Source organism: Opisthorchis viverrini, assembly GCF_000715545.1.
Source record: "Opisthorchis viverrini unplaced genomic scaffold opera_v5_367, whole genome shotgun sequence".
Lineage (NCBI taxonomy): Eukaryota > Metazoa > Platyhelminthes > Trematoda > Opisthorchiida > Opisthorchiidae > Opisthorchis > Opisthorchis viverrini.
The window spans coordinates 269,464-283,887 of record NW_008752027.1 but is presented as its reverse complement, the minus strand read 5'-3'; the positions used below and the strand labels follow the sequence as shown (position 1 = coordinate 283,887).

Here is a 14,424-nt window from a genome sequence, read left to right as displayed (position 1 = left end):
ACTTCGAAGCAATATGTATCTACTTGGAGGGAAAGATCTTCGGCGGATGTGATTTATTTTTGCCCAGGTATTCAATCGTCTCTCTTGTTCGGGTTCAGATACTTCTCACGACAGTTTGGAATGTGTTACCTCGTGTAGTCAATGTAAGCCAAGTACGTCCTCTTGTCTGTGCCGCTTTGCTGTTCCCGGCGGAGTGAAAAAAGCGACACACGGATGGTTCAGCCTATCAATAGCCCGGTGACATTCTGAGGTTCAGGTATACAGGTAACTTTAGGCACGTCGGTCAGGTGCTGTTCGAACTTTGCGTTACTTCCTCCCATTGGTAACATTGATCGCGAAGCGTTCAAGAATTTCATATTATCTGTCATAATGGCTGTCCCGCACTAGATATGGGAAGCGTTCCCTCAGGAAGGGAACAAAGGCTGTGGGATGTCCACATTTCTCTTCTATCTTCTGAATGTTGCACATAATCAAACGTGTCAAGAAACTACTGTGAAACGCTTACTACTGAAATTTTGTTGACTTCCACGTAGATTTTTTACTATTAACTCTAACTAGTTACTGGTGCTGTGTCTACGCGAAAACTTCGTTTATTTTCCTCTGTTTCAGGAAACGGATAATCCCATACTTTTGTCTGCGCTGCTTAGTCTTTCCTCAGTTGTTTCCTTAGCATCTGACTGTCATTTAGGGTCGCTGTTGACCGATCTCTGCTTGTGTCTGCTACCAGTCTACTCGAGTTCATGTGCTCCGGTTCGGGCGGCCGCATTTCGCCTGTTTGGTATTGTAATGCAGTTTGCTTGGGAACCATCCTCAGATCCCAATATCGGGTTACGCCCCTCGTCACTGTTTGATGCACTGAGTGCCGAGGCCAACTCAGTCTTCATATCCATGACGTTACATTTGGGCGATCCTGATGAAAATGTTGTACAAGTGTGCAAGGTCGCCCTAAAACAGGTAAGTACTTTTTGCAGCTTACTAGAGAATGCATTAACTACCTGTCCAGTTGCCTACTGCTGTTGCAAATGATAAGATTTTTTTTTCATTTTGACAGTTAGTAATATGACTGTGTAGTCACCCTTGTTTTTTTATGTTTTTGGATCAAGGAATATCTGGATGCAGTTGACAAGCTTTTTCGCCACGTGTTGTTTAGCCCAAATATGTTTTTACAGTCCTTAAATGACCAGAGTCTAAACAGATCTGTCCGTATAATACATACTGATAAGGTACACTTTGCTGTTGTCCCGAACAAAACCGACTGTAATTGAAAATGGCTCGAATCTTAAGAGGATATTAGCATCGGATCGAATCCGCGAAATCTAAACAGACTTAAGCTTGAGTTGAACAAATTTCCCCGATACGTTAGACGCCTTCAGGTCGCACCGATCCATGCAATCTCCATAATCCAAAGGATCACATAAGATCCATAAGTCTGATGTTCCCTCCACTTGTGTCACTTATCACTTATTGGGATGCCCCAGTATCGTAATCAAACCATTTGTGAAGGTTACAGTAAACAACTTAAATTCTCCGAACGAGTTTGTATGGAAAATCCCCTCAGTTGCGATTGGACTGATGATAAGGTGGTGAGCTGTAGCACCGTTTCTTTCAAGTCTACTAACCAGCAATTCTTCGCGATATTTTGTCATTACCGGCAGTATGTTGGGCGTCATTCTGGTCATTTCAATAGTTTCATCAACATATAGTTAGATTCTCTGTGATTTATATCAGGTTGTCACCCACACTATACGAGAAAATGTTGGACACCATTTTGACTGCGTGCAATCAAGGCTTCTTCAAAAAGTTCTCGGGTCATTTTAAGGACTTTTAGAGTCACCGCAGCGTGTTCACTACGAATGAGGTCGAACAGATGGTGCTTCGTGTGACATTTATTCCACTTGGTTATTGGAGCAAGAGTAACCCTATGCGCAGTTTTCTCGGTAACTGAGCAATTCAACTACCGTAGGTACATTTCGTCACGAACATAGTAACCGGAATCAAAAAGGATAGGAGAAACAAAGGTTCACCGATATCTACCACTGTGTGGTTGGGCTGAGCTCGACTGGTCGAACTGTTGTCTGGTTTTCATTCACCCTGAAAATGCAGTGGATGTCTACTGAACTTGGTTTCGTTTGACGCAGACAGATCCTGTGCAAATCTCCAAAACTTCCACCCAGCGAGATTTTTGGGCCCCTGAGAATTGACCTGCCCTGGTCGGATAAATTGTGGTTTTCCAGCACGGTTTGCGTAACAATAGCTTAGTATTCCTCCAGGTTCTGTATATGCAAGTAAATTTAGGGTGGAAGTTATGCAATTCTTTTGTGCTCTGCAATGTGCGCTTTCGTTTACCTCTCCCCTTCCCTATAAATGCAGTGGATGTCTACTGAACTTGGTTTCGTTTGACGCAGACAGATCCTGTGCAAATCTCCAAAACTTCCACCCAGCGAGATTTTTGGGCCCCTGAGAATTGACCTGCCCTGGTCGGATAAATTGTGGTTTTCCAGCACGGTTTGCGGAACAATAGCTTAGTATTCCTCCAGGTTCTGTATATGCAAGTAAATTTAGGGTGGAAGTTATGCAATTCTTTTGTGCTCTGCAATGTGCGCTTTCGTTTACCTCTCCTCCTTCCCTATGTAGGTAGCATAGCAACCCCCCCATTAGATTCCATACATTTGGGCCACCTGGATTGACGCGTTCTTCAGAGAGAGTCCCGACCTTCAGGTTCGACCACGCAACGATGAATAATATTCAACAGTTTTTCCTCTGTTCTTTTTGTTTCCGATTACTATGCTCCTGACAGAGATAACCCAAGGTGATCTAAAAGCTTAGGAATAAAAAGATTGTGCTTGACCTTGTTTCCCCCACCAATGAACGACCAACTTTAACTACTCATTACAGACAGTAGTGTGGAAAAACGAGAGTGGCGTTTGGGCCGTCAACCAAAGACTTGCTGTGCGGGCAGGACTGTTTGGCATTCCACTGTATCCGTCCAGACGAGCGATCCGATGCAATCTACTATTAGTTATTTCCATCTCATGGGTCTGATTCAGTTAGTGTGCTAAGCACGGGTGCTAGTCTTCACTAGCCACATGCTATTTGGCTGCATTGAATTTACGGTAGTTCCCCTCAAGAACGAGTGCCTCATGGATTTTGCAACTTCCAAAAGTTGCACCATGAAAGCTTCATCATGTCCCCGATGCGTGAGCACCCGAAGAGTTGTTGGCTGACAACCACTAGCCGACGGAAGGCACTGAGTTCACCGAAGTGACTACGGACGAGCATTACTTACACCTATGCTCGAACAGACATTTTCCCAATGGGTTAAGCTAAATGGGCTTTAAGACATAAACTAATGGCTGTGAAATCGATGTGACTCATATTTTTGAATGTTTTTAATACCCCATATACTAAATGGGACTGAGTAGCGGTGCTGCTGGCTCGTCTACTGCCAGCCTTTGTTCCAGGTGGGAGTGTTGTTTGGGATGTGCGACGTCGCAAACAACTGCTAGCATGCTGTGAGTCAGGAAGAGTGTTATATGAGTTGCTCTTTCTACGGACTACTGGACCTATAGGTTACAGGAGAAAGTCTGAACGATATAAACGAGCACAATCATCTGCTGATATTGCTTTTGTTGGAGTAAGTGGACAAAAGCGTTGAACCTACTGTATAGTAGAGAAGTCAAGTGACGTGACGGAATAAATGCTTAATGATTGTATCTTGCTGTATAAACGTGTGACCCTCCAATACACTGGGTTCTGGCAGAGGAGAGCCAATTGCTGAAAAGGTTGTGACAGGCAGGGCACTCAGACAAAGGCTCTGTCTCGATTGTGCGCGCCCGCGGTCCGTTGCACAGCTTGTGACACGAGGGATCAACCGGTTCGATCCATCTGTCTCATTTCCGTGAAATAAGGTTTGCTGTGAGATCACTGAGTCCAAAAATTTGATCTAACGATTGATTTATACATAAGGTGACATGTAGTGACATGAGAACTCATTCACAGTGGCGGATGGCTTTATTTCAACACTGATCACACTAGAATGGTTCAAGTTGCGCATTAGCAAAATATAGCCCGTACGATTCATTCAGTTATAAATGCCTTTAGCCGTTGGTGATTGATCCGTTAGATAGTGTGAATTTTCGCATTTTCGAGTTGTTTTTACGTTCAGGCGAACTACTCTTTATGCCTTGGTAACCCATGTTCGGATGGTTTGTGAATTTTGCCTTATCGCTCCGCTCCTTGCTAACGTCAACTGCATCCACACTCTTTTTTCGATATTGCTTTAACTCTGAGGTTTGGTCTTTATTGGAAGCTCCGATCGGATTCAGCCTTTTTTCTATCCTACATCGCTCGAGTAATGGAATTCAATTGATAAGATGCTTGAGTGCCGGATGCACCACGCATATGATTTGGCGTGGCCATAAAACATATAGCTTACTTGGACATAGGCGGTTTACGTCAAATCTGATGCACTTTTCACATGTTTTACTTCGTTTGTCGGATGGTTGACGGACATTTCGGGCTGAAAACGGTCGATTTTAAAGATAGTGAGATTCTTCACTTTTATGCAATGCTAGATGACCCACGTTTGCCATCATCTGAATAGTTTACAATACACGACGAGTAGGAGTTTGCTGAATTATTTCAGGTAACTTTAGAGAAACCCGCTATCCATTCGCGGGCTACTTTTATACGCATTCGTTGTTCTGTACTCACTTTTTACTTGTCACTCACACATATTTACATCTTGTTTTATATCAGATAGGGCTCGTGCTTTTTGGTGCTGCGAATCCTCCTGGCGAAGAGCTACACCATCCGGATTTGGTATCTTGCTCCAAACCGGCAACTGGCTCGCGTCGTCTGTTTGAATTCCTTCAAACCTGTCTGCGTCCAAATGTTCGTTTACATCTTGGAGAGTTTTACAATGACCTGGCGCGCCTTCTGGTGGGTTGTTTGGTACTTAGTAAATTTCCACCCTTTGTTAAAAATTTGAACGATCAGTCTACTCCTTTTCAACCCTCAGCATGTGTAAGATAAGTGTGCACTTCTGAATAAGTGGAATCCGCGTGTCTCGGTAATGCGGCCATTCTGATGACCTTGACAACGCCTGATAACTGGGTATACTGTATTACAGACCTGACGTTTTACCCTGGGGGAATGCAACACCACTATGTGCAAATAGAAGAACACAGTTTGATTTACTGTTATTTCCATGTGCATTGAAATGTTTATCTTGGTTACTTCGTTCAATATTATATATATATATTAGTGGGTTTCTGAAGTTCACCGTTGAGAGATTTTTATTTATCTTCGGAAATTTCCTTTACAGGTATCCCTTCTTCCCGACCATGTTGCTGATTATGCAATGAGGAGCACGGTGTACTTGAATTCGGACTTGGACGAGGTTCAATGTAGTGCGCTACTTTTTACCAGTAAGTCGACGTCTGTCAGACTTTCCGGTTTGGCTCTGTAAAGCGCGGATATTTCTGTAAATTATGATGAAGTCACGTTTGGTGACGATGAAGTGTGGTTTACTCTGAAGCTCTAAACTTCTCTCGCTCATTGGAGCGGAATGAAAAGTTTCGGGCAGACAGTTGCTACTCCCCAAACCTTATGTGACGCAGAAAGCTTGTTTCAGCCAAACTTGTAGGTCTTGTCTGTCAGGTAATTGAAGTGTGCTCTGATCAGGATTCACCTACTGTTGACTATAGTTTAACCTCCATTTATATGCGCCACTTCCTCATCCAGCTTTGGGAAGACCCTCTTTTTTCTGCGTGCAGCGTCAAATTTTACTTTTAACGCTCAGGATATCAGTGAAATGATGTCATAGTGATGGGTAGTCATCCTGACCTAGTGTTGGCCTGACTGTTTATGTCGGTACATAAATGGAAGACGGGCTGTTGTCAGCTGTCTAACCGAGTAACTTGAGTAACGTGTTTTTCATTACATATGGTCAAATTCTATCTAAATAAATCCCAAATTCAGCACACACACAGTACACATGAGACGAACAATCCTCTTATATGTTTCGATAACTTAGTGACTACATAACCAAATGTGATAATAAGCCGCTCAGCTTATTGTAGACCTTTCGAGACAGGATAGTACCTAGACCTCATCTTCCATCCGGTAGACAATTCATTTCAGGTTATCAGGCATAAACCATGTACCAAGGATTCTAGGTTCTGGCTGCTACAATTTCGGTCACCGGAAAATCTGAAAGGCGATGAAGGGAATTTGGACAAGCGTGCTCAACATATCGCAAGCTGTCGCGGCTGGGTCAAACACAAGATACGCCTTGTTGTCGTCTATCCTATGTAGTGGCGTTCTTTTTTGTCAAAACAGGAAGGGTCTAGCCTTGCGAATCCGTCATGGACTACCTTGCGATGTGAGTGCTCATCTGATTTGTTTATGCTATGCTTCCGTGTGCCAACGACTTGCTTTAACTGAAGTGATTTGATAATGCGGTAATGGAGAACACTTGTTGTGTAACATCGTTTTTCTTTGGAGTGCTTCCCATGCTGATTTCAAATGTCTCTTCTCATCTTTAGGTTCATTGATCTTTCACTCTACGGATGAAATACGCGCAAACTTTCCGCTAGCCCAAGTTTGCAAAGGTAGGTTTGAATATCCAACTTATGCGGAAATCTTTTTCTTTCGCCATCATCTATTATCTGTACCCAGAAATGGCTGTTGTTTTGCAAATGTCTCACGAGGCTTCTTGTCACTTTTAAACGCGATTTAACTGGAGAATATTCCATCGCGTCACCTATTGACTGTGGCAACTTCTTCAGACTGAACAACCCCTGATTTTTTTTATAAACAACGCGGTGTTTGAGGTCTGAATTCGCTTAAGGTGTACTTTTTGAATGTGTCGGTCAGTGTAAGGCGTTTTTGTTAGCTTGTGGACAACTTTTCTTCTATTGTAATAGTGTGTGATTACGCACAACTTCTACCAGTCTGTTCATCTTGTGAAACAACACTTTTTTGTGTAGTTTGTTGGGTCCTTTTTGGGTATGTTACCATTGCCTTATCTGTTCGTTTTAGTTGAGGCCATCACGTGACCTCTATCGGACGCTTATACTCTTTCACATCTCTTGACCGTGCGCATTCCGCGTCACTGATTGCTCCCCCATGTGTCGCCATCAGTCCCATAGTTTACTACCTCCCATTCACTCGCGACTGTAGGTCTTCATATATTTTGATACAATGACTCTGATGATCGTCTTCTCTTCTGGTAACTGTGTGAAAAAAATCGTTCAGCTGTAGCACCCTTTCGGTACCTAGCTGCCGTGCCACACGAAGGAGGCACGAGGACCGGAATACTGCCAAGTCGCCCAAGTCTAGACAGGGGAAGTCGAGGGACAGAGGTCGCGTTCGAACCACCGACCTTCCGGTCAGTAAATTCGCGCCATAACCACTTGGTTCAACTCGTCCCGGTAACTGTGTGAACAGTCTTAATATTCTGTTTGTAGGATTAATGCTGTCTTCATCCTGCTTGTTAAGGGTTTGTCGTTCAATTCCGATTCCGAACTTTCGTTATACTCAGTGCTAATTTTTGGAGGTTTGAGCACTTTCCTCCTCACGGCGACAAAAGATACCTGTCTGTTGTCGCCCGAGTCACATATCGAGAGTAAAAACTTGCGAATCATGTGAAGCTGTCCACTTTTAAGTATGACATACTACTGGACAAGGGCATTGTAAGGCCATTTATGTTGAGGGGTTCGGGTGCCACGCTGTCCGTCGTTAGTCTAGGGTGCATCAAATGAATGGCGTATCCTGCCACGTAGGTCTTCTTGTTGTCATCAGTTGGATTGTCTTACTTGCTGCGCACAGCACTACGAGTAAGCAAAACAGACTTACCCCGACGTTCCTTCTTTGTGTTTCACATAGCTCTTTTGTGAAGTTCCCTAGACTAATAATAATACTCTCAAGGACGGCCTGCTATTAATGACTGACTGCCGCTGTCCATTTTTCGAAGGAATACCGAAGCTGACAGAATCGGGCCCCTGACGATTGTTTGCTTCCCCATGGCGACAAGTGACCGCCCAACATGCCTCTCCCAGAGAGGATTTCAGAGGTGAACTAGAGGTCGCTTCAGAGAGTAGATATCTTCAGTATACGCTGGTCCGTATCTTTGTCTACTGTGCGCTGCAGGATAACGGTGTGTATAGTATTTAGTGAGAGTGATTATTCTGAGCCAACCTTTGCACCGCTCTATTTGGTGAACGAAAATCTTTTGGTGCTTTCAATCGTGAACATTCTCACATTGGTCCAAATGAAGTCTCGACAGCCTTGCGAGTTCTGATACATTAACCTAATGAACCTGTATAAGGACTGTCAGCCTGCGTCATCTGGTTTATCATCTAACAAGGCCCAAACAACAACCACCGAAGACTACACTGGGATGGCCAAACTTATGGAAGAGGTCGTCGTGGAAAGGCGGTCAACCCGGCCTCTTCGAGTCAAATATCATTAATCTTACACTACTGTGCCAGGTTGTTGGAAATCGCTGAGTCCTACTGCAATGACTTCGGGCAGGCCAGTCCTGGGTTGCCTCGCCTCCTCATGTCACTATGGTGTGATTTCTCTACTATTCATCACAACGACTAGCAACAAAATAACCGTATCGGTTACTTGATGCGCTTTACACCCGTAAGCTTTAGTTTCGTGTTTCTGGAAGGTAACTTATCAGAATGCTTATATGCCCTCAGGGTCAGCGCAATACAAGCGGTGCCGACCTAATGCGAGCATCAGCTAGTGAACAGTGCTATGGCAGTTAGAACCACTGTACATGGATCCACGAACTTAAATCATGAACCCTCTATAGGTAAGAAATCCTGGAGAACTGTAGTGTATCTTATACTGAGATGTCAGGTGATAATCATACATGACCTATTCGGTGCGCTATGATTGTTTTGCTTAGAATAGCCTAACCTACTTGTGGCGTATTTAATTCCGCTCCATCGATCCTAGTAAGTGGTATTGGATCCCCAGCGTACCGATGGCTTAGGAACGGTGGCAGTCATTCTTGAATATTCATAAACATGTAATGCTACTGTGTTACCTTATCTCCGCGCTACTGGCGTTAATGATAACATTATGGGTTGATTTACGCAGAAGACTGGATATCCTTCCGACGAATTAGGAATTTTTTTACCGGCAACCACTGAGTTGCGGATACTGGGAATGGTTGACAACACGACGACTCTGCTGCCAACGCCGGTTGGGTGTTCAAATGAGAGTGGTTTGAACACAAATTCTACACACGAATCCCACATCCACTTCCAGCTCTTTGTACAACGCGGCATGAAGACTTGTGATTTGTATTCGTAGGTTCTCGGCACTTAACTTCGTCCAAATTTTAGCTGTGACGTTTAGTGTGGTCGCACCGAAAAGCCGTTCCACCTGTTTATGTCACCATGTCCTTTTATTTTTCTCTTTTCAGATCTAACTCTAGGTTTACGATCAGGTAATCCCATCGTGCGAGCCACTTCCGCCCATGCACTGAGTCGCTTGTATCGCGTTTGATCTGCTGACCAATCCACATTACTGTGATATGGCAACACCCTGTGTTTTCTTTATATTTTCCACCCACAACCCAGAGATCTGACTGTACCAAACGCTCTCTCAGAATCCAATTTCTACTGCATATTAACTAGTGTTTCACTCAATTGTGAGGGAATAAATATGATAAAATAACTTCTTCTCATTCACGATGGGAATGACATGGTTACGACATCGAAGAAGCAAGTAAAATCAAGATGGGTGTGGTCCTCCAACTACCTAGGTTTGCAACTTTTTGTTTTGAAAGTGAAATCATCGCGTGCTTATCCACCCTTGGATAGTGTACGGCTTTTTTCTTCGGTAAAAATCGTATTTGGTCGTGTCACGAGTTTTCAATGCCACCAGGTCCTCTCTAGATGCTGGTCGGCTACACAGATCGCTGACCAATCCTACGTGACTCCTGTTCACATGGCTTTAGGTTCGAATCTTCTGTTGAAACCCTTAGCGAAGATGAAGCAGCTTTGCGGCATCCTCCACGAGATCTCATAAACTACAGCCGCGTAATTGGTGCTGGGCTTCCATCCGAGAAACTAGTCGAAATCACTTCACGTGACATGATTTCAAGCTATGTCGTCTCAGTACATTCATATAAATGCACCACCGCTGGAGAATTAATTAGGCTGAATAACAGGTTGCGACAGCAGCCAAGTCGATATGTGCCGTGCTTTCATAGTTTCAACGTTCCTGTTGTTGTCATCCAGTATAAAATATCCATCGATCTGTTTGTGCCCGTCAACCCACGGAACCAGTTTCTCACGTAAGATCGGTAACGTATTTGGTCCGTAAGGTAAATCGACTTTATGCTGTACATGTAACTGTGGTGGGCAGTTGGGTTTATTTGACCCTACATCGACTGATAGGAACCCTTACTTTCAATCAGACCATTTTCAGGGACCTGAGGACATTTGGTTCGAAGAGGTCGGAATCGTTGACCATTGTCCACGTCCAAACGTAGGATAAACAAGTCTGGGTGGATGCGAGGCACAGTTCTGCTATGAGACGTCGAAAGTAGTACGACTACCAGATCAACGGCCATCTCCAAAAATAGCCACAGAATGAGTCCACAGCTTCGACAGAACCGATGAGATTTGGATATATCATGAATCGTATTTAAAGCTGAAACGTTTAGCTTACTACGCAAAATAATTTGGGTTGCTAGCTCAGCCGTATACAAGATCTGAATGATCTGGTTGGTATAGTTTCGCAGCATATCAGTTGCCAGCTGTACTCACGTGCGTCAGGATTTACCGGTGGTCTTGACCCGCCTTACTGGGCAACCACTGTAGCACTGAAATTGTATAGACGCATTCTAAGATGGACAGGGGAACGCAACGAAGATGTTCCGTAAATCCAATATACAAGTGTAAGCCGGGCTCGCATATGTAAGGGTACCGGACCACTTCACGCATTTCTATTTTCCAGCAAGTCATATCCGCTTCTGGATGGCCTAATATGCTGCGTACTTACCACTCTATACCAGGTTTGCTAAAGCGTTAAGTGTGACCCCCATAAATTGTTGACTACTCGGAGAGCTGTACGCTTATGTGAGCCTGGACGAGTGAGGGTCCACAGTAACCCTTAGCCTGAGTTCTCTCTTTCCACTGCGATCACTGTTCACCATCATTCAACTTCCACAGCAATATCATCATGGAAGATTTTCTTATATCCTGTGTATCGGTGCGATCGAAATGCCCCCTGAGTGTCAGCTCGCAGATATGGAGTGTGCAGACGACAGAGATCTCCTTGGATCTGACAGTATTAAAGTACCCATATTATTTCGTTCCGTGGTTTGGTATGCGCTCCATATATGCACGTTTAAAGTGCTGCTGCGAAACTTGATGCATAAACATGAGGGAGAGTTGACAAGTCTGCCTACTTGGGTGGTGAGACTCAGGACAACATTGCTATCTAGGTAGGGAACACCAGAGCAACTTCTGCCAAGCTCCACAGACTGTGACGCAAGTGCTAGGTTTGCGATGCTGCACTGCTTTATACATCATTAGATAGATCAGGAAGCCGGTCACTGTAGACAGAGAACAGACACATCGACAGGCTGCAACGACCCCTTGCCAGCTGAAATGCAGGCGAAAAACATCCCTGCAAGTGATAACTTACATGATGACCACTAGACCACTCCGAGAGACGAACACTAGAATAGTGCCTTTGGCAGAATAGCTAATGCCTAACCATTGTGCCACAAGCGGGGTATCTTACCCTGTTTTTACTCACCAAGGGTGGCCCTGGTTAGTAAAAGCCCACAATTTCCAGCAGACATGCCATCGTGAATTCATCCTACCTGATACCGATTCATCGTAGGAAACACTCGCATTTACATTTAATTAATCCCATCTGCTCAAATTGATCGTTTATACAATGTTCAAACCCACTAGAATTTGACAGTCCCTACTTCATAAAGAGTACGCTGGGGAGACGCACGGTAGTCTGCGCCCTGACGGCTTTTTATAGACCATATTTTCCAGTTAGCAAGACAAAACTGTCGATATCGGATAGTGAACACATGCGTTTTTTGCCAATAAGGCTAGGACTGAAGAAAACTAATCGGAAAAATACTACCGCCTATGCTATCCTAATCACTGATGCTACTCTGCTTGCAACTGCGCTTCAATAGGCCTCTTTTAGGCTAGTAATTTGCTGATTTTTGATTAAAGTGAGATAGTACTAATTGATCCTGTCTTTAATCTGTCCCTACGACTTCCATGTAGTGTGCCACGAACTAACTACAGGTGGGACAGTCTGCAGCTGGGGACGAGTGAATGGGTGGGTTAGAGCCGAGTATCGTCCCCCACACTGGAGAGGAGATTGTATTGGACGACGGGGCACCCTAGAACACAGTCTGGTATCCAAGGAAAGTGCCTGAAAGCAGAAGGTTAAGGACTGTCGGGAAAGACCAGAAGAATTAACGGATGGAGTCAAGGAGTGAGAGGAGAAAATGCGATTGTTTTAACAATCATCAAACTCGTTTGACTGGTTCCATAAAAAGAAGAGAAAAACGAAACCACAGCGGGGGCAATTAAACGAAGAGCGCTATGGAAAGCACAAAATCACGTTTCACTCCTGGGAAACTAATTCAGGGGAATCTGTATTCGGAGTGGTATCAAAGGAACACGGAGGCTGAACTGCAGGCTTTTTCCTCTGTAATACAGGAGTCGGAACCTGTTGCTACGTCACCGCCCGGAGAGAGTTGTGGAGAAGACAGCGGGTCGTGATCTGGTGACGGAGATGATTCTTCCGAATGCAAATATTCTGATTCTTCCGAATGCAAATCTTCTGATTCTTCCGCAGCCACAGAGGTCCCTGGACTTGAGCCCATGAGACTCGGAGTTTGTATACGTTGTGTTGATATTGACGAGGCATCAACTATCGAGCGGACAATCTCCACAGACCCGGACCACGGCTGCGTTCGCAGCTGGATCTGGAAGTGACCAACGATTTGATCACCTGAACCAACATGGTTGAAAAACTCTCGTAACTCCCAGTCGCTCAACAGATTCGGCAGTTCATAATGATGAAAGAAATAGATCATCGAATGTAGGGTAAAAAGCCATGAAACCCACAAGGCCATGCTGCTGAATTGACCATTGAATCGGTAATGGTAGGCGTAGAATGCAACGTGGTACAGATAGAAGAACCTGTGAAGGGAAGATGTTGACACATGATCGATAAGGTGGGACAGACGGACAAATTGTCTTACACTCCCCAGTTACTTAATCCTTGGGAAGAAGGTCTCAGAGATGTTCTTCTGAATACAATGTGTATATAAATATAAGGAGGCCGAATGATAAATAGAATTAAAGCAAACAAAGCACAACATACCTTGGCCAATACCGGCGACTGATTTCCGTTCTACAAAAGATGGCCTCGTAGTGATCACAGATGCTCACAATGAGGATCACATAGAAGGCAGTGAAGGAATCTCCGAAGAATTCCGACATAATGGTTTCGATAGCTGTTTGGGAGTGTCGTGAAGGGAGGATGACGGGGTGGGAAAATGTCATAGGCATGAATTAAATTTGGAAAAACGAAAATGAGTTGAGACCAGACATCTCTTTATGAAGACGTGGCATTGCGCCCACGAGTTAACTTGTGGGTGAACACAATGAAAGGTGAACGCTTGAATGTAACAGCTCATATAAGACGTGAAGCGACTGTATACACCGTTCGCCACGCAGAATGTCGCCAGTTAGAACAACTCAACTTTTCCGATTCTTTGCTGTTCCGACCTTGGTCTTATGCAAAATGCGTTCACGCAACCATTGCGAGGCCAAATAGGTTGGACTACTTCATACATATGGATTAAGGGGTTGAGCCTTGTTCATACAAATAAAGAAATCTGATTCTTTCTTTGCTGTTCCGACCTTGGTCTTATGCGAAATGCGTTCACGCAACCATAGCGAGGCCAAATAGGTTGGATCACTTCATACATATGGATTAAGGGGTTGAGGAGTGTATCAGTATCAGTGTTATACGAATGGACAACGTTCAATTAGATTTCGAAGCCTTGTAAGCGTCACAGTCCAAACGACATCGTTTTAATGAATAGGGTTATTGACTATGCTGTTAAAAAACAGAGGCTGGTCTAGTTATTAGGGCTAGAGGAAATCGGTCCTCTGTGGCGTCTGTCTTTTATAAACATTAAGGGAGCTCGAGTTTTCTACTCAGGATACCAAGGACGTACGAGATACAGTTGAATAAGACTGAAGACATTAGTCTGTCGCTGTGTGGTTCGGAGTGATAAGAGAGCATGAGATAATGGCACGTAGAAGGCATGTCGGAATGCCGATGCCTCAACTACTGGTCGATGTTGTATGTAGGCGAACCGAGAAGTGGCAACAGGAAGTG

At 44.3% G+C, this 14,424-nt stretch overlaps 2 protein-coding genes across 2 annotated transcripts in view; one reads left to right on the top strand and one right to left on the bottom strand.

The window, feature by feature from the left end:
• T265_10454 (hypothetical protein) overlaps positions 1 to 9,648 on the top strand; it is a gene marked incomplete at both ends in the record, with an annotated part of 63,426 nt that extends 53,778 nt beyond the window's left edge. Inside the window, 5 exons of the mRNA XM_009176829.1 lie at positions 610 to 954; positions 4,759 to 4,941; positions 5,327 to 5,429; positions 6,549 to 6,614; positions 9,446 to 9,648. Of these exons, the coding sequence (XP_009175093.1) occupies positions 610 to 954; positions 4,759 to 4,941; positions 5,327 to 5,429; positions 6,549 to 6,614; positions 9,446 to 9,528 (780 nt within the window). The remainder of the gene's footprint in view (positions 1 to 609; positions 955 to 4,758; positions 4,942 to 5,326; positions 5,430 to 6,548; positions 6,615 to 9,445) is intronic.
• Positions 9,649 to 12,352: 2,704 nt separating this feature from the next.
• The window catches only part of T265_10453 (hypothetical protein), a gene marked incomplete at both ends in the record, with an annotated part of 28,270 nt that continues 26,198 nt past the window's right edge, over positions 12,353 to 14,424 (bottom strand). The window contains 2 exons of the mRNA XM_009176828.1: positions 12,353 to 13,214; positions 13,399 to 13,531. Of these exons, the coding sequence (XP_009175092.1) occupies positions 12,680 to 13,214; positions 13,399 to 13,531 (668 nt within the window). The remainder of the gene's footprint in view (positions 13,215 to 13,398; positions 13,532 to 14,424) is intronic.